At 44.2% G+C, this 18,179-nt stretch overlaps 1 protein-coding gene across 1 annotated transcript; it reads left to right on the plus strand.

The window, feature by feature from the left end:
• Positions 1–2,956: 2,956 nt before the first annotated feature.
• BTF3 (basic transcription factor 3) lies at positions 2,957–10,392 on the plus strand. Its single transcript, XM_075411636.1, has 6 exons — positions 2,957–3,084; positions 3,365–3,433; positions 6,417–6,530; positions 6,724–6,925; positions 9,434–9,490; positions 10,044–10,392. Exons 1-6 carry the CDS (start codon positions 2,959–2,961, stop codon positions 10,088–10,090), a joined length of 615 nt encoding a protein of 204 aa, XP_075267751.1. The 5' UTR covers positions 2,957–2,958; the 3' UTR covers positions 10,091–10,392.
• Positions 10,393–18,179: the final 7,787 nt, after the last annotated feature.

Raw genomic sequence — 18,179 nt, forward strand, 5'->3', positions numbered from 1 at the left:
ACTCTGTCCTCCCCAAATCCCGCCCCAGACTCTCCCTGCCCCCGAATCTGTTCTGTTCCTTTCCTTCTGAGCTAGATACTGGGTTTGCTAGTTCAGCTACAGTAACATGGGCTTTTTCCCCCACCCACCCCCCATTCTTTTCAGAGCAAACTGCTTCACTGTTCCAATTTTACAGATACGCTCGACCAAACTCCTGCAGGTCCCCCTGCCATCCTTTACAGCTGTTTGATCATCCCCGAATTTTCAGCTGTGATGTTAGTCTGCTGGGAGGCACAGGTGGCTTGCTCTTCAGCAGCAGCTTTTGAATCGTCACCTCCCCGAGACCTTCTGTCACCAGCAGATGGAGTAATTCGGGGTTTGTTATCTGTTTTCACTAATTACACAAGTCTCAATTCCAACAGCGATCAAAACCTTCTGTATAAATTAACACTTGGCTCCGGTGTAGTGAAGAGATATCATAAGAATGACAGAATCACAGAATGTTCGGGGCTGGAAGGGACCTCTATGGGTCATCTAGTCCAACCCCCCTGCCGAAGCAGGGTCACCTACAGCAGGCTGCACAGGACCTTGTCCAGGCGGGTCTTGAATATCTCCAGAGAAGAAGACTCCACAACCTCCCTGGGCAGCCTGTGCCAGTGCTCCGTCACCCTCAGAGGGAAGAAGTTCTTCCTCATGTTCAGACAGAACTTCCTGTGCTTCAGTTTGTGAAGAGAGTTTGTATAAGAGGAAATAAAACTTACACACGAAAAGCACTGCCTTGGCAAAGTTTTGGTTCTGGCAATTACTAACATGGGAATCTTAACATCAATCAGTAAAGGAGGATAAATTAATTATTAACATGGTCTTACAGAAACAAGAACAAAGGGAATAGTTTATTGAGGATATTCCAGAGAAGAACCAGTTCAAAAGGCGTTAAAACACAGGATGAGATGGCAAGGTCAGTATTATTTCTACCGGTGTCAGCAGGCCCTTTGGGTTGAGCTGCGGTGACGGTGGGGGCAGGCCCACAGAGCCACATGGCTTATCCTCTCCATCATCGCTTGGTGGGTGTGCATTGCACTGACGGGAACACCAGCCTTCTCCCCCTGTAAATCTGCTCCCGCACCCCACTATGCTACATGGTCCCAGACCCTGCACAGGCTGTTCGGCTTCCCGTATGGTGAGAACCGTCGTCGGAGCCAGGCACGGGAGCTCCCAGTAACCATGGGATGAGTCCCACCAGGCTCCTCAGAGTGAGCAAACAGAGACAGAGCATCAGTAAAGCTGTGGAAGGTTGTGATATCCATAAATGTAAAATTTCCACTTACTAGAGGGACTGTAATTAAACTAAAGTAGATCCTTGCTCTTTTGAGAAGAGAGGAAAGCTCTAAGATAAAGAGGCTCCTAAACAACGCTGCTTAAGACAAACTTGACTTGCTGTTTTGGGAAGCTCTAAGATAGAGAGACTCCTAAATGATGTTATTTGGACAGCTCAGCCTTGAGAGGGCAGATGCACCAAGCTACAGAGACAAGGAGGCTCCAAGAGGGTAACAAGACCAGAGCCAAACAACCTGGGAGGACACGGTATACTGATCTTAGAACTGAGTCTGCGCAGAAATAAAGGTCAACCAGTGGGCACTGTGATGAGGAGTATAAGCCTTCATCTTGAGACCCCCAAAGACCACCCGAGAACGCTAACAGACATGCATGAAAGGCATCAGCATGTGCTAATTAGTTCTTGGAAAAGTTGTAACTATGCTAAGCATTTCTCAGAAGTATAATGAACATGTATATTGTGATTGTATTTAACCTGAAATGACAGGGTGTTTGGCGTGCACGTTTGGAGGAGAGATCCCCTGTGTGCCTGGCGCCTTAATAAAGAATACCTGCGTGATAATCTTCTGACTATAGAGTCTTCAACTCCGTTTTTTCACGGCATCATTTCTGGCACCCCAGATGGGACCCACTCAGCTGCAGGACCCGCTGAGAACAGGACTCTCCAGGGTACCCCCAGGATCTCCCGGAGGGACTCCTCACCTTGATTGGATCACTACGGGAGCAGGCAAGGACCATAATAAGGAGTAAAGGCGCTCTTTTTTCCCCCCCCCCTTTCCTTCCTTTCTCTGTTTTGAAATCTGAGACCAGTGATTTGGAGAGTTCTTCTAAGTGGTAGGAAACGTCCTGCGCTGAGCCCTGCATACCCAGCTACTAGTGCCTGAGGGTATACATTTTTTTGGTACATTGGTACGGGCACGTGTTAAGCTTTGTACTTCTGTAATAATGTACGTTCGGTATTTGTATTTTGGTATATTGGTATGGGCACAGGTTAAGCTTTGTGCTTCTGTAATAAGGTACTTTTGGTATTGGTACACTTAGGTAACCCACTTTAGTTGTACTGCTGGCAATACGGATTTGTTGGTACTGAATGCGGAGATCTCATTTCAGCTGAAATGGGACACCATGAACGACCTCTGCCCTGAGGAACGCAGGCTGGGGAGCAGGGTTTACAAACACTCCAAGGCGGCAACGGCTGCTGGAGCGAGGGCCCTGGGCGTGCACGTTTGGTTTGCAGAACGGGGTTCAGGTAACAACAAAAGCCAGACAGCGCAGGAAAAGGCCGCCTTAGGAACTCAATGATGGAAAACGCGACGGGAGCAGAGCTCTGGCAGACCCAGCGAGCGCAGAGCGTCTTCAACGGCCAGCGCAGAGCCGCTGACGCGGCAGGCGACGCAAAGCCAAAGCGGCAAACAGCCGGCATGGAAGGGAAGCGCAAGGGGACGAGAACCGCCCCGGGGCTGACGGCCAGCCTTCCGGAAGAGCAGCCAGCCTCACCGCCGGGTCTGCGACACTGCGGGGGCACGGGGACGGGTCGCAAAGCCCAGCACGACCCGACCCCACCTCATCTCGCCTCGCCTCACGCCCGCCCCGCCCCGCCCCTCGCCTCAGAGGAGCGCCCCCTGCCGGGCCAGGCAGCGGCGCATGCGCTGCGCGGAGCGCCGTGCCCTTCCTTCCGGCCGCCATCTCGGTTCCCTCCGCGTGTTGGGCCCGGTCTCGCTGCCCTCGCCTTTCCCCCAGCTCCGGCGCCGCCGCTTCAGCCGCGGGAAGGTATAAAGGAGACGGCGGGGGTGGGCCGGGCAGGCGGGTGTTGCGCGGCCGAGGGCTGCGGATCGGTGGGTGGCGGCGGCGTTTGGGGGAAGGGAAGGCGGTTACGGGCCGGGCCTGAGGGGAGCCTCACCTCCGCGGCGGGGCGGGCGGGCGCGCGCCTTCCCGCCGCTGTGGCGGGGCTGGGGAGGGGGGTGGCTGCGGACCCCCCCTGCTCCCACCTGCCCCGCCGCCGGGCGCTGCCTGACCCGCCCTCCCATGGGCGCTGTTGTTGCTCCCGCAGATGAAAGAAACGATCATGAACCAAGAGAAGCTCGCCAAGCTGCAGGCCCAAGTGCGCATCGGTGGCAAGGTAGGAGCCGCCTCCCCACCCCGCCCTGGGGCCGCCTGTCCCTGCACGCACGCCAAGCCCGGCGGGAGGGGTCCTCAGAACCGGGGTGGGGAGCGGCCGGAAGCACTCCGCTGTGCTCGGGGGAAGCTGCGCTGCTGCAGGGATCCCTAGAGCGTGTTCCGTAGGAGCCGTACACCGTAGCTGAGCCTCCGGCGTTTTCTGTTTGGCTTTGTTGTCATCTATGGCAGCAGCCTTGCAGCCTGTGTACTTGTACCGGCTGTTTCAGAAGGCATCTAGGATTTGAAGTGAGTGTGCCTTAAAGCAAGTGAGCTTGGGTGTAGTTGTCGTAACAGATGATGTAGGGTTATGTTCCATACTCTTGTCACAGATCTTTAAGATGCCTGCGTCTTGTTTTTTTTTGCCTTTTAGGACAAAGTTGGAAATTCTGTACCTATCGTATTAGTGTAATTGTATAATAGCATGCTCAGAAGACCTGTTTATTTTATTACCGCCTCTGAATGTGTGTAGCTATGTGATTACTTATAATCTGAAAATAAGACAGTATGTTGAGTATAGTTGTATGCTGATAAACATTTTAATTACTGTGTCAGTTTTAAGGCAAGAACTTGTTAGTAAGGTTTTTTTATACCTGATGAAGCGAACATGCAAATATTTTAAAATACGAACTATTCAACAGAACTCTTGTTGACAGTTTCCGGGAGCTTTCATTCCTCTGTTGAATTTTTTTTACTTCATCTGGAGATTGACGCACCCTTAAATCAGGGTTAATGTAGTAATTATTTGCCTTGGTGATTTTGTTTATTCTTTGTATGGCTTGCTAGTTAAGCAGAGAGCTGCTGTATTACAGTGATGATGGTATGCACGTTACCGACATGTGCGTGTTGCCCGTAGAGGCTTTTAATGTTTGTCAAGTAACAGCATGCATTTGGGTTACAGCTCTTGCAGCTCTCTGGTCAGTAGAGGTCTTTCAGAGACATTAAGCAAAGCTTAGAATATGCTTGTGATGCTGTCATTCAGTTTTAAAATTGGTCTGTGAAATACTTCGAATGCCTGAATTTGACTTTTAAAGTTTGTTTTATAACTGGAAATTATTACTGAAGATTCTTTGTGGCATTGTCACCATAGAAATTGTGAGGGGTGTGGAGGAGACAAAGGTGGAGGAGTCACGCCTCCTTGTGAGAGGAGGTTGTATGTTGCCTCTGTTGGAAGGTTTTCATGATATCGCAAGGCTGCAGATCTTACAAGCTAAATATTATGTTTAAGTGGAAGGCTGTTGTAGTACTTCGTTATATGAAATTTGAGATTTTTGTGTAGAATATTTCTACGGCTAAATGTCATGGCTCTTCCCCCAAACCATTTTAGAGGAGTGGCAGATGAGTCTGTAGTATTCCATTGGTGGCCTGCTGTGCCCACTTCTCTTTAAGACAGAGGTAGAGAGGTCTGAATAGCATGTCTTAGCATGATCATGATAGAATTTGCTTAGTAAAAACCTGTACTCTTTAGAAGCTTAAATCTGTGGAGATTAAAACATCAGCTCTTCCTTTAAATTAAATTTAGATTGTCTGAAGTTTGGTATCTATGTGTAATATAGGTAAAAAGGAGGTACGTGGAATCATAGGTTGGAAGAGACCTCTAAGATCATCAAGTCCAACCATCCACCCAACACCACCATGACTACTAAACCATATCCTGAAGTTCCTACATAGCCTTTGATTCAAGACCCTATTTTAATAAATTTATGAAGAGGTCTTTTGTCCAGAGAGACTTAATGTATACCTTATGTAGCTTAGTTCCTGGGTAATCAAGGTACTAAAATCAAGCCATTTCTATTACTTCGGTAGTTTTCAAATTGCTGTCTGCGTTCACTCTCTGCTATAGTCAGGTTGGTATAAAGCTTTCTAGACAGATGACTAAACTTTTGAGCTGTAGTCTTCCAAGTGTGAGTTTTATGTGAATTTGTTGTCAACATTCCTTGTTATTTGTAACAATAACAAGGATTGTGTTAGAGGTGTTAGTGTCCAGCCAGTTTTTCGACTTCTACTGGTTAACTGAAAAGGTATTGCAACCTTTATACGGCTGGGCAGCAACACATTTTTTTACTGCTAGCATGTGGCAGGTGGGCAACTGAAATAGATTAGTAGTTATAGTGTGTCAAAAAGGAGCTTAGTTTCACCTGTTCCTGGGCGTTTTATGTCAGATTTTACTGAAGCCTTATGATTGTGCAAAGAAATATAGAATGACACTTTCTGCTTTTTGATAGTTATAGATATCTTCCACTATGGGACAGTTATTTCCCTGGAGAAATCTAGGGTTCTGTGTCTGTAGGGGAACTTAACCTTTGCTTGTTTTTGCTTTCTAAGCAGGGTTGGTCTGGAATAATGTAGAAATATTTTTTTAAAACATTTATGAAATATCTTGGAAAAATAAGTGTTCTTGAAATGTGTATGTCTAAGATGGGAGATGACTGTTTGGATTAAAAACTGAGTATTTTGATTTTTTCATATTCATTTGTTAATTATGACTTTAACTTTATGGCCTCTGACTATTATAAAAATTTGGCTACAACTGAAGAACTGAGATCTCATGAAAAATTCATAAGCTTCGTAAATTACCTTCAACTGCTCATTCTTCAGCTTTATGGATATGATAACAGATAAGAGTAAACTTTCAATCTTGCATTTTTTTCTTTTCTAAGATGCTGCAGAATCCCTATAGGAACAGTGGAATAAATGTTCTCTGGTGCATTGCTTCCTAAAACCGCACACTTCTCGCAGACATGCAAAGCTTGCCTTACAGCAAGGGAAGGACTGCTGCAGTGCAGTTGGAGAGATGGGGTTGCGTGTGCTGAGGCACAGAAGTAGAGCTTTGTATGTTAGGTTGATTTGTAGATGCCTGCAGAGCAGTTACAGGGCTCTGAGGATTAGAGTTTGTGAAGAACTACTCAAGTATTAATTTGTAATTTTTAATTTTTTTTTTTGCAAAGGGTACTGCCCGCAGAAAGAAGAAGGTGGTTCACAGAACAGCTACAGCAGATGACAAGAAACTTCAGTTTTCTTTGAAGAAACTAGGAGTCAACAATATTTCTGGAATTGAAGAGGTAATTACTTCAAAGGAAAAAATACTTTTCTGTGTAGAAATAGAAAATGTATCAAAATCAGTTTCTCAGTAAGTAACATCCTAAACTTGTCTGTAAATTGTCAGTAGGTCTTTTTTGAGCTTTAAGAGCTTCAGTTTCCTGTTAAATTGAAAATCTTGCTAAAGGGCTTCATTTTTTTTTTTTTTAATTGCAGGTAAACATGTTTACCAATCAAGGAACAGTCATTCACTTCAATAACCCCAAAGTTCAGGCATCTCTGGCTGCTAACACTTTCACTATCACCGGCCATGCTGAGACAAAGCAGCTGACAGAAATGCTTCCTAGCATTTTAAATCAGCTTGGAGCTGACAGTCTGACCAGCCTGAGGAGATTGGCAGAAGCTCTACCCAAGCAATGTAAGTTGAAAATTGAATGCATTTCATGCTGGCAGCTGACATGAGGGTTATTTGTATAGCAGCAGTGAAATTCAGTGCACTCTTGCTGTCGGCAAGCATATTATAAAATGTCTGTAAAGAAATGGAACTTTTAGATCTTATTTATAGCTCAAATCCAATGATGAGTATAACTGAAGAAAGCAGAGGCATCTGGCACCGTATCTTGCAGCTGATCTAGAGCTGGAAGGCTGTAGCCAGACTTGATTTCATGGTAGTTTACCACTTGATGTAGCTACCATATTTTGACATACCTTGTTCATTAGAGCTAGGCAGTGAGTTACTCTGGAAGAGTTAGGTTTTAGAAAAAGATAAACTTTGACTATGTCTGGTTTGACACTTTAAATGGAAACATAACTAATGGGGAAAGGGAATTGAAGACAGACATCTCATAGCTGTTTTGCTGCCTTGTGGGTGTGGTGAAGGTATTTCTTGCATGGGCTTTTTGGTAGCTAGGAGGGAATTACCCAGTATTTTTAAGGAAGTATGTTGTAAGTCCTGTGTGCATAGAACACTGTAGAGAACAGGACTGGCATGAGTGTTAAGCTAGGTACACCAAATTCCTGTTCCATCCTTAAATTAGTAAAAGAACGTGAACACTTGTTCTTCCTAAAACTGTGTTGGAAAAGTAGAGGAGGGGGTGAAGTACATGGTTTTTTGAAAAGGTGCTAGTGCTGCAGGGTGAGAATTGGGAGTGAAAAACAGGCTTGTTGACACTGCGAATGTTCCTCATGTCCTGCATGTACAGTCTTCCTACTTTTCTGAAATCTTGTAAGCCCATTGCTTCCAAGGTATGAAACATCCTAAATACAGAGAAAATGGGAGAAGTGTATCATTATGTCCAGTTTCTAGTAGTTCTGAACTTGGTTGCTACATTTTTTTCTTCCTGTGCTTTGCTGCCAACAAGACAGCCTCTATTTCTGTTCCTAAAGCTGGTGACGCTTCCCTCCTGTGAGCTTCCCACTGAAAAAATCCTGCTAGGAGTAGTCTTCAGGAGGTGGGATAAACTGCTGCTTTCCCTGTGGAGCTCAGGTCCTTCCTTCCTGATGTTACCTGTGCAGCTTCTGTGGGATAGTAGTAGGGTTTGAAAGAAAAAAACCTGAAGTATTTCAAATGACCCCTGAAGATCTGTCTTCTCATAACAAGGTGGATATATCCTGGATAAGCAAAACTGTGCAGTTTTGGTATTAGGGAAACTCATTTAAAGAGCTTGCTTTGTATGACCTAGTAAATGGCTATTCCTTCGCCCTTTGGGTGGATGCCAGAGTAGTTGCACAACACTTTCCATTCAGCGTTGTCTGGTAGATTTGGAAGCCTGACAGGGAGGAGTGGAGTGTCTGTGATGATTGCATTTGCAGGTGCTAAAGTAAACTTAGTCTGGTCTTGGGGATGAGAGAGAATGCAGGCAATTTAGGAGGAAATAACATGGTTTGCTTTTAAAATGTTGTATTTGACACTGAGGTGAACTTAATCTGTAACAGCTTTCTGCTGTTAAAAAACAAAAGCAGGGTTAGCGGTGACCTTGCCCCAAGCCCTTTCACACCAAAGTTTATGCATTCACCTGTTTTGGTTCTCTTTAAATCAGGGTACAGGTCTAGTATGAACCTATCTCTTTCCTCATGCTTTTCTTGAAAACTGAGAAGGATTAATTAGGATAAAATGGAGGCGACAGAGTATGAGATGGCTTACCCTTGGTAGTACAGCTAAGAATAGCGGTAAAAGTAGTGGCACAGGTACTCAGGGACCTGAGCTCTCTATTCTAACATTATACTGCTGCAGTTTCACAGATGTTCATTGGTCTGCCACAATGGACATGGTTAAGTCTCACTAGCTCTGGCAAATACAGTGGGAATGATTAGGAAATCACCGAGCTGGCAGAGATGCGGACGAGAACACATGGTTACTTCAGTCAGCTAAGTTTAAAATTGTGCATCCAGTTCCATATTCCTCTTGACTTTGCCAGGGAGCAATAATATCTTTAAGCGCCTCTAGTCATATGTGGCTGCTTGCAGCTTCACAATTACATCTTAGTTCTCATGAAGGCCTAGAATCCTTACATTCTTTCTTTTCCTTATAACTTGCTGGTGTAAAATACGTAAATCTCAAGAAACACTGCGTAGTCAGTAAACCAAGCTGTTTTTAAGGGGAATTGGTAGAACAAGTCTCTGCACTTGTAGCTGAAAATGGTTACCATCCAAGGCACTCAGTATACCTAGATACAAGATGGTGACTAGTAAACTGGTTTAGCATGCATATTCTCAGTTTCTTGCTGGGCTGTCTGAGCATTATCATTAACAAAGGGAATGTGAGCTTCCTCTGTTATCTGAAGATTTTTATTCAGCAGGGGAACTGGATAAAGCATTGCAGTTTAGCTCAGATTGCTAATGTTTTCAAAAAAACACAAAGCAAAGCAGCTGATCAAGATGCCTTTGGGGAACTTGACTGATGCTTTTGAACTACTTGTTCTTGCAGCTGTGGATGGAAAAGCACCACTTGCTACTGGTGAAGATGATGATGATGAAGTTCCAGGTAAGAACAAGTATGCAGTGCAGGAAACGGACATGAGCTTTGCTGAGACATAACATATGTAGCATAAGATTGGTCCAAGGATGGTAAGCGTATTGTCTAGTCACCCGCTGTCACAGAATTTTTGCAGCAGGTTACTTCGTTGTTTTTAGACACCATGAGAGATGCAGGTGGACTGTTGGTTCGAGCTAGCATTTTTGTCCTGTGTGGAAGAAGTAGCTATGGCTAAGGGAATTATCTGATATTCAGTAAGAAGGGTGGGAAGAAATTACCTTCTCACTGTCACTTTGCCCAGGTGTGGGTATAGTGAAGTTAAATGCTCTTAGAATTGTGCTTTATGATGAACCATCCAAAACTTGCTTGGCTGAACAAGAAGAATGAACCGTAAAGCTCTTAGATGTTATTTGGTCTGTATTTTATAAGCTGAAAGTTTTTTACGTTGTGATCACTTGATATGAAGTAAAACTGTTTGGGGGGCGGGAGGGGGAACAAACGCAGAATGTTTGGCAAAGAGGAAGTGTGTCAGACTTTAATTTCAACGTTCTTCTTTTTCTAGATCTCGTTGAAAACTTTGATGAAGCTTCGAAGAATGAGGCAAACTGAACGAAGTACCACTTTCTGAATAAAATTAAAACTTGAAAAAGCTACATGGAGCTGCTATTTTATATTGTGACTGCTTTGATTTTGTTTTTTATTTCTTGATATTTGGAAACTCCTTGAACCTGCAGCTCTTTAGTTATTGCTTGTACACAATATTATTTTTGTGGCCTGATTGAACAAATCTATGCTGTGAAATAAGTCAGATTGCTAACGAATCTCTGCCTAGAAACAATTTTTGAGTAACTTGTATACAAGCAAAATCCCATCTTAATGAACTTTGGCATACAATAAAAATATAACATAAACTTTCTGGTGTGGCTTCTTGTCAGAAAAGCAGGGGAAAAAAATTTGCCTTAAATACTAAACGATCTTAAAAGGTCTTGCTTTTCTGCAGAGCATCTTCCTTTTGTTGGGTTAGAAAACTGTCATAAATTTTTTTTCTGTGCATAATGGAGCATTTTAGGCTTAATCGATGAATTCCCAGTGTTTGCAGGTCAGAGCTACATACGCTGCAAGTCACTTTGTAAACTCTATTTAAGAAACAGACCCGTATTCTAGAAATAATTATTGGTGGTTTAATATAATGTGCAATGTGCAAGTTGAGAGAGAACTTTGCTTGGCCTTGGAAGAACAGTGTCAAGCTGTTCACATTTTGGGGGAACTAGATAGTAATGTTAAATTCTTATCTTTAGGGACTGTTGAATATGTACTTCTAGGGTGTAACTGTTTGAGTCAGATAATACTTTCCCTGTCTTACAGTCTTACTTCTTTGAAAAGGTCAGTTATGTGGGAGAGTGAAGTACAGGAAGGGGAGAAAGCCTTAATAGAATTGATAATGGCTTTGAAGTCTGTATTTAGCATCTTCAGATCTATTAACAAATAATTATATTTGGACGTTCCAGGAATATGTTCTTTGTTATTGCTTTTGTGTGTTCCAGAGAGAAAGAGGACTTGTCTTTTGGGCACAAGGAAGACTTCTTAAATTCGAGTCTGATGTTTGCATGGGTGGAGCTTCCAGGGGTGAGAGCTAAACTTCGTGTTTGGGAGTCTTTGGTGTTAATGATACATCAGATCGCTTCCATAACAGATGCTAAACTAGGATAGATGAACACTCTGCTACCAGCCTGCTAAGGTGGTCTCTAGAGCAGGTACTTCTGGAAGTGGAAATTCGTCCTGACTTGTGCAGGATAAAATTCAGGGTAAAACTTTGCTATAGCCATAACATAAAAGTTCTGCTTGTGCCTGGGAAAAGGTGGGGCTGTGTCTGACTTGCTAGGCATGTTTGTCGTGGTGTAAGTCATTGATGTTGGGAAACAGTGGAGGAACTTGTTCAAGCCGTGTAGCTTCTGTGGTCTGAGGTAAGACAGCAGTCTGGTGTGAATGTGACATGGCTGAAGTCAGGTGCAAGAACTTAAAGTAACAGTTCCAGTTTACTTGTCTTAGTTGGTGAGTACTTTATCAGTAAATTACACTTCTAGCATTGAATTAATTCAAATGAAAAAGTGCATTCACTGAATTGTGCCAATAAGGCAGAAAAACTGAACTATGCAATTTTGAGTTTTGAAATGGGGATTGTGACTTTAGGCTAATTGCCCTGTAAAAGGTGAAAGCCAGATTCTACAGTGCTGTCTACCACACTTCCTGTGACCTGTCAAGTCATTAAATGCGTGCTGATTTTTTTTTTTTTGAGAAATCGATAAATGTGTTGCCCATTCTGTGATTCAAGTATTTTAGTACTCAGAAACACTGTAAGCCTCTGTAGCCCTTGCTTCTGAAATGTTTCATACTGGTTTCTGTCTCATGAAGTGACTTGGTTCTTGCTTAGATCATCTAGGCAGTATTAGCCGTTTCCCCACGAACAGACGTACCCAGTGCTTAAAAAATAAGATACTTGCCAAAATGCTGCCTTTGAAATGCAAAATAATGCTAATCTGTGATAAACAGCCATGTGACATGCCTATGGAAGTCTGTGTGCTAGGTATGCTCCCAGTCAGGAAATTCTGGCTTATCTCTGCATCTCCAGACTGTGACTGAGGATCCAGATACCATCAAAATGTGTTATAGCAGATTCTAAGTGGAAGGAGTTGGAAGTTCCAACTTCTTTTTGGAAGTTCATAGTAGGCCTCATGTCTAACACTTGAATGCTCAGTCCTGGACTCAACGCTGTCATTATTTTCTCTTAGTAAGGAGTTAGGTTATGGTCCTTCCTAGCCTGTCATTGACTGCTAGAAACTGAAAATAGTTTTGTTGATGTTTCTAATTAGTTTGAACTTCTATGTGACCATACTGTGATTATGCCATTACAGATTAGCATCTGTAGTCTTGCTCAAGGAAAATAGCTTCGTATCTTCATTCCAAATATCTTGGACAATGGAGAAACAAAAAGAGTTGCCTGCATTTCTATTGAAACAAAGGTTTTATTTTTAAAAAGCGAAGAGAACGTTCTGGTTCTGTCACATGAGGCTTTGTAACTTGATTTGCAGCTTGATTTCCAGTGCAGTAGTGGGTACTAGTGAGATTTTTTTCATCATTTTTGCAACAGATTTTTAGAAATATCTTAATTGTTAATCTCATGCTTGAAGGGCTTTGCTGTGTTTTAAAATTAGTATATTCTAACTAAAAACAAAATCCTTTTGGAAGATGGTGGAACTGTATTTTATTAAGCTAGGGTGTGTGTGTGTATATAAAAATAAAAAGCTCCCTACTATGTTTTTAAAATACCATTGTTTTTAAAGATCAAGAAGGTGTCTTTATTACAGATTAGATTTCTTTTCTCTGGAAGTGTTGTGAGTTTGAGGTTGTGTCTCTTAGGAAATGTTCCCAGTGAGAATTTCTGATAATTGGTGGTGTATATTTAATGTATGTGACCAAGGAAGATCACTTGAGTTGGTTTAAAACGTTCACAGCTCAGTACCTCAAATACCAAATCAATTATTCTGTACCTTACTGTGCTGATTTGCTGGGGGTGCAGGGCAAGTGCATGTAGTTTCCACTTCTGTGAAATTTTGTGCCAATGATGTGTTCTGTGCATGGAAAATCAGGATAGACGTTTCACCTTCCGTAAAGCGGGTTCCTGTGTCTGTGCTGAAAACTCAAATGTCACGTTACAGAACAGATAGACTAACAAAGGACATTTGAAATGAAGACAATAGCTTGCATTTGTTGTCAGAGGCAGTGGAAGAATTAAAAGAAAACAAAGATGTGATCAGAAATGTGGCAAGGAAGAAAGCTTATGTGTGTGTGAACAGTACAGGTGGTGGGAGGTGAGTGGGGAAAGCTGTTACTTTTTTCGAGGGAGGTGGGGAGAGTGACTGAGAAGCCAAGACGTGGAAGCTGTTGGATCGCCCTGTTTGTGAGAACAGATTCGAAGAAGTTACGAAACTAGAGGGTTAATGCTCAGCACAGACGTGCTGCTGGAAAGCCGACAGCGAAGTCTGTGTTGGTGATGACTGGATTCACAGCCTTAAAGGACTGGCAAGATTTGAAGTTATGTTTCTGTCACCTGACACTGGGGGGACAGACAGGTTCTTTTAGGGATCCTTGGCAGAATGGTGATGGCACTAAGTTGTAGTTAGAGTTAAAGTGATTTTTTTTTTTTCTTAACAGGATATTACAATTAGTATAGCATAGAATTTATCACTATAATTCTGCTTGGAGAAATCCTGTGCCATTCATGTAGTACAATTTGTAAGTGGCATAATACAACTTAAAATTTCTGATCACCTAGATACTAACTTTCTGATTTTAAATCACCTGGGCCCTCTGCAGATCGGGTTGGATCTTAATGCATGCTTTGCTGTATCGAAGTAGCAATTGTAACCTAGACTCAAAAATCACAGAAATGCATACGAGTCACTCCCTCAGTCCTCGGAGGAAGCAGAGGATGGTGGAGGCATCCCTGGCCACCGTGGGGTCCTGGTGTCACTGTCCTGCAGCAGTTCTGGGCCACCACGTTCCGCCTTAGGGCTTGTAGCTGCGTGGTTTGATGGACATCACTCTGGGTGCTGTTACGCTTCCCTGCTCTGTGGCGGGGCCATCAACCACACCGGGCTGGCCGGGCGCCTGGGACCTTCAGAGCCAGCAAGGAGGGGAGTAATGGGCCTGGTACCCCGGAACCTGAAGACAGTGGGGAGGGGAAGAAGAGATCTGTTTGGTTTGCCTACTTTGTGCCAGGGACCTTCAGGGCCTGATAATAAGGGGGAAGGGAACGAATACGCAGCCTGCTCGGTCCCAGAGAACGGCTGCTTGCCTTATAAAATGGTGTTAGTTATGCCAGCCACGGTACCAGGGGTGAGGAGCAGGGAGTACCGGTCACAGTTCCTTGAAGAATGGCTTTACAGACAGCACCTGAACTTCTTTTAATGACATATTAACAATCTATCTATGGTTATTCTTCACTGCCATCTTTGGTTCACTTTCTCAGCCATTGACTGTGAGAAAGAAGAATTTCTCTGAGCAATTACAAAGTAGATGTGTAAAATTTTTTCTCCTTGGTGGAATTATTACTGCCCTCGGAACACAGCTGCTTCCTTCTTTAGCTTTCTTTTACCTCCCTACCAAACAGACAACGCTTGTCTGTCTTGCACTGTAAGATTTCTAAGCTTTTGCAACCAGTAGTAGCTGTAAATGAAGGTTAATTCTGACAGATGTTGCACCCACTGCATTGCTGACCAGAGCTCATTTGTTAAATAGACCAGAATACCCTGCAAAGTCAAACGTGAACGAATGAGACAAAGACTTTGTGCAGCTCTGCAGCATTTGGCTGTTATTACTACACGAAACTGTGCTAGGAAACCTGCTTCATGAGGCAGAGTTCAGGACGTCTGTGATTATATGCTGCACACTGAATTTGGCAAAAATGATTTTGTTAATCAGGAAAAGCAACTTGTTTGCTAACACTCTGAAATACAGTATGCTGTCGTTCAAGTTCGAATGTAAAATATTGTCTTAAGGTTCCTGTGGGAAATTACATTGGCAAGAGCTTTTGGTAAAAGGTTTGGGGAGAATCAGCTTGGAGTTGAGATTCCGATTGCAGAATTTTCAGACGACTCCGGTCTCACAGCGTGCTGTGGCCAGGAAACTGCTGCCTTCAGGCCCGTGGGTGTGGTTCCAAGGTAGCTCCTGGTGTCTTTTCCCCGGGTCTTCTCCATGCTGTCAGAGGCTACAGAAACCCTTCGCCAAAACAAAACCAGCAGGCTGACATTTCAAAATGCTTATCAGTGCTGAATCGGGGGCTGTTAAATCCTTCCCACCATAAACAAAGCAAACTGAATGCTGAGAAGTATTTACACCAAGAGAAACAAAATTTCATCGTTGTGCCTCAGAGAAGCACGGAGCGTGTGGAGTGAAGCATGCTATTAGTATTGCATAATCAGTTGTCTGTGCTTTCTTGACAGTGATTTTTTTTCCAGTGAGCAAAGCTTTTTATTTGCATAGATTTGCCCCCCCCCCCCCCCAGTTTGCTAACTCTTAATTTTTTCCTCTGGGTGTCTGAATCATAGCTTACGAAATATTGCTGGCTGCTCCATGCAGGGCCCGCACAGGAGACACAGAAAACTTCAGTTCCGTGTTCACTGCCTTAGCAGCATAATGTTAAGCTGCAGAAAGGGCTCATAATGCAGGAAACAGCTTCTGGAAGATGACCATCTTCACCTTTGTACTCACTTTTGGCGGATGTGTGGTGATGACTGTGGCAATTGCTTGAAATTCTACAGCAAAAAAGAGGGAAGACATTTTTTGTTTTGCTGTCTTAATCTACATTCCCCTCTATCTTCCCATATGATTAAAAAAAATGCATTTTCTAGGATACATTTCCAGGAAATAGTTAAGAATTAATCAGTTTATTTCACAGAATCACATAATGGTAGCGGTTGGAAGGGACCTCTGTGGATCATCTAGTCCAACCCTCCTGCCGAAGCAGCTGCACAGGACCTTGTCCAGGTGGGTCTTGAATATCTCCAGAGAAGGAGACTCCACAACCTCCCTGGGCAGCCTGTTCCACTGCTCTGTCACCCTCAGAGGGAAGAAGTTCTTCCTCGTGTTCAGACGGAACTTCCTGTGCTTCAGTTTGCGCCCATTGCCCCTTGTCCTGTCGCTGGGCACCACTGAAAAGAGTTTGGCCCCATCCCCCTAACACCCACCCTTCAGATATTTATAAGCATTTATTAGGTCCCCTCTCAGCCTTCTCCAGACTGAACAAGCCCAGCTCCCTCAGCCTCTCCTTGTAGGAGAGATGCTCCAGTCCCCCCACCATCCTCGTAGCTCTCCGCTGGACTCTCTCCAGTAGCTCCTCATCTTTCTTGAACTGGGGAGCCCAGAACTGGACAGAGTACTCCAGATGGGGCCTCACTAGGGCAGTGTAGAGGGGAAGGAGAACCTCCCTCGACCTGCTGGCCACACTCCTCTTGATGCACCCCAGGATCCCATTGGCCTTCTTGGCAGCCAGGGCACACTGCTGGCTCATGGTCAACCTGTTGTCCCCCAGCACTCCCAGGTCCCTCTCCGCAGAGCTGCACTCCAGCAGGTCCACCCCAAGCCTGTACTGGTGCATGGGGTTGTTCCTCCCCAGGTGCAGGACCCTGCACTTGCCCTTGTTGAATTTCATCAGGTTCATCTCTGCCCAACTCTCCAGCCTGTCCAGGTCACGCTGAATGGCAGCACAGCCTTCTGGTGTATCCACCACTCCTCCCAGTTTGGTGTCATCAGCAAACTTGCTGAGGGTACATTCTAGCTCTTCATCCAGGTCACTGATGAAGAAGTTGAACAAGGCTGGGCCCAGTACTGACCCCTGAGGGACACCACTAGTTACCGGCCTCCAATTAGACTCAGCGCCGCTGATGACAACCCTCTGAGTTCTGCCATTCAGCCAGTTCTCTATCCACTTCACCGACCACTCATCCAGCCCACACTTTCTGAGCTTCCCTAGGAGGATGTTATGAGAGACTGTGTCGAAAGCCTTGCTGAAGTCGAGGTAGACAACATCCACGGCTCTCCCTTCATCTACCCAGCCAGTCATGTCATCGTAGAAAGCTATCAGATTGGTCAGGCATGATTTCCCCTTGGTGAATCCATGCTGACTACTGCTGATAACCTTCTTTTCCTCCACTTGCTTGATGATGACCTCCAGGATGAGCTGCTCCATCACCTTTCCCGGGATGGAGGTGAGGCTGACCGGCCTGTAGTTCCCTGGGTCCTCCTTCTTGCCCTTTTTGAAGATTGGAGTGACATTGGCCTTTCTCCAGTCCTCGGGCACCTCTCTTGTCCTCCAGGACCTCTCAGAGATGATGGAGAGTGGCTCAGCAATGACATCCGCCAGCTCCGTCAGCACTCGTGGGTGCATTCCATCGGGGCCCATGGATTTGTGGGCATTCAGATCGCTTAAGCGATCCCTCACGCAGTCTTCCTTGACCTTTCCTAGGTATTAACTCAGTGCTGACCAAAGTCCAAGACAAAATATAACGCAGATACTGAATGTTCATCATTTAGAACAAGTACTTGCCTGTAACACAAATAATACAAAAAAAGGGTGTGCTCTTCCTTATGCATACTTACATATCATGTCTATACATAAGAGGTCTTAAAAATTAATCACAAATGGCTCAAATTGTGGTATTTCAGAAAAACACGGTTTGCATTGTTTTTCAACCAGCATGGATGTTCAACGTTTGTTTTTCCAAAGGCTATTAAATCTCAGTATTTCTAATACACAGTTTTACAGTAATTGCCACTTCATATGATTTTATTTTAAAATTACTTACAATAACATGTATTTTTCCAGATTTCGATTATGAAATTTTCCCTCCCTTGCTTCCAAGGCATGTCACACTGTTTCTTTCAGCTGCTTTAATCATGTATGATACAGTAAAACTGGTTTAAACGCTATGTAGAAATACAAGTGTCAAAGCCTGGGAGACGGACAATACTCAGTTAAATGCAGCAAGGATCTCACCAGCGCCTACAAGATCAGTTATGTCTTCTTGCTTCACCTCCCTTAAAGTTCATTCCATTTCAGATTTCACCTTCATGAAAGAAACGTATCTCTGGACTGGCTGTCAGACAAACAACCTTTCAGAGGTTAACTCTAACCTGATTT

This window comes from Opisthocomus hoazin, chromosome Z (assembly GCF_030867145.1).
Source record: "Opisthocomus hoazin isolate bOpiHoa1 chromosome Z, bOpiHoa1.hap1, whole genome shotgun sequence".
Lineage (NCBI taxonomy): Eukaryota > Metazoa > Chordata > Aves > Opisthocomiformes > Opisthocomidae > Opisthocomus > Opisthocomus hoazin.

What these genes read in the sequence shown, in the direction of transcription:
- BTF3 (XM_075411636.1), top strand. Translation starts at nt 2,959, where the DNA reads ATGCGCTGCGCGGAGCGCCGTGCCCTTCCTTCCGGCCGCCATCTCGGT. An exon ending in ATATTTCTGGAATTGAAGAG is followed by an intron (nt 6,531 to 6,723) that starts GTAATTACTTCA and finishes TTTTAATTGCAG; the next exon opens with GTAAACATGTTTACCAATCA. An exon ending in AGAAGCTCTACCCAAGCAAT is followed by an intron (nt 6,926 to 9,433) that starts GTAAGTTGAAAA and finishes TTGTTCTTGCAG; the next exon opens with CTGTGGATGGAAAAGCACCA.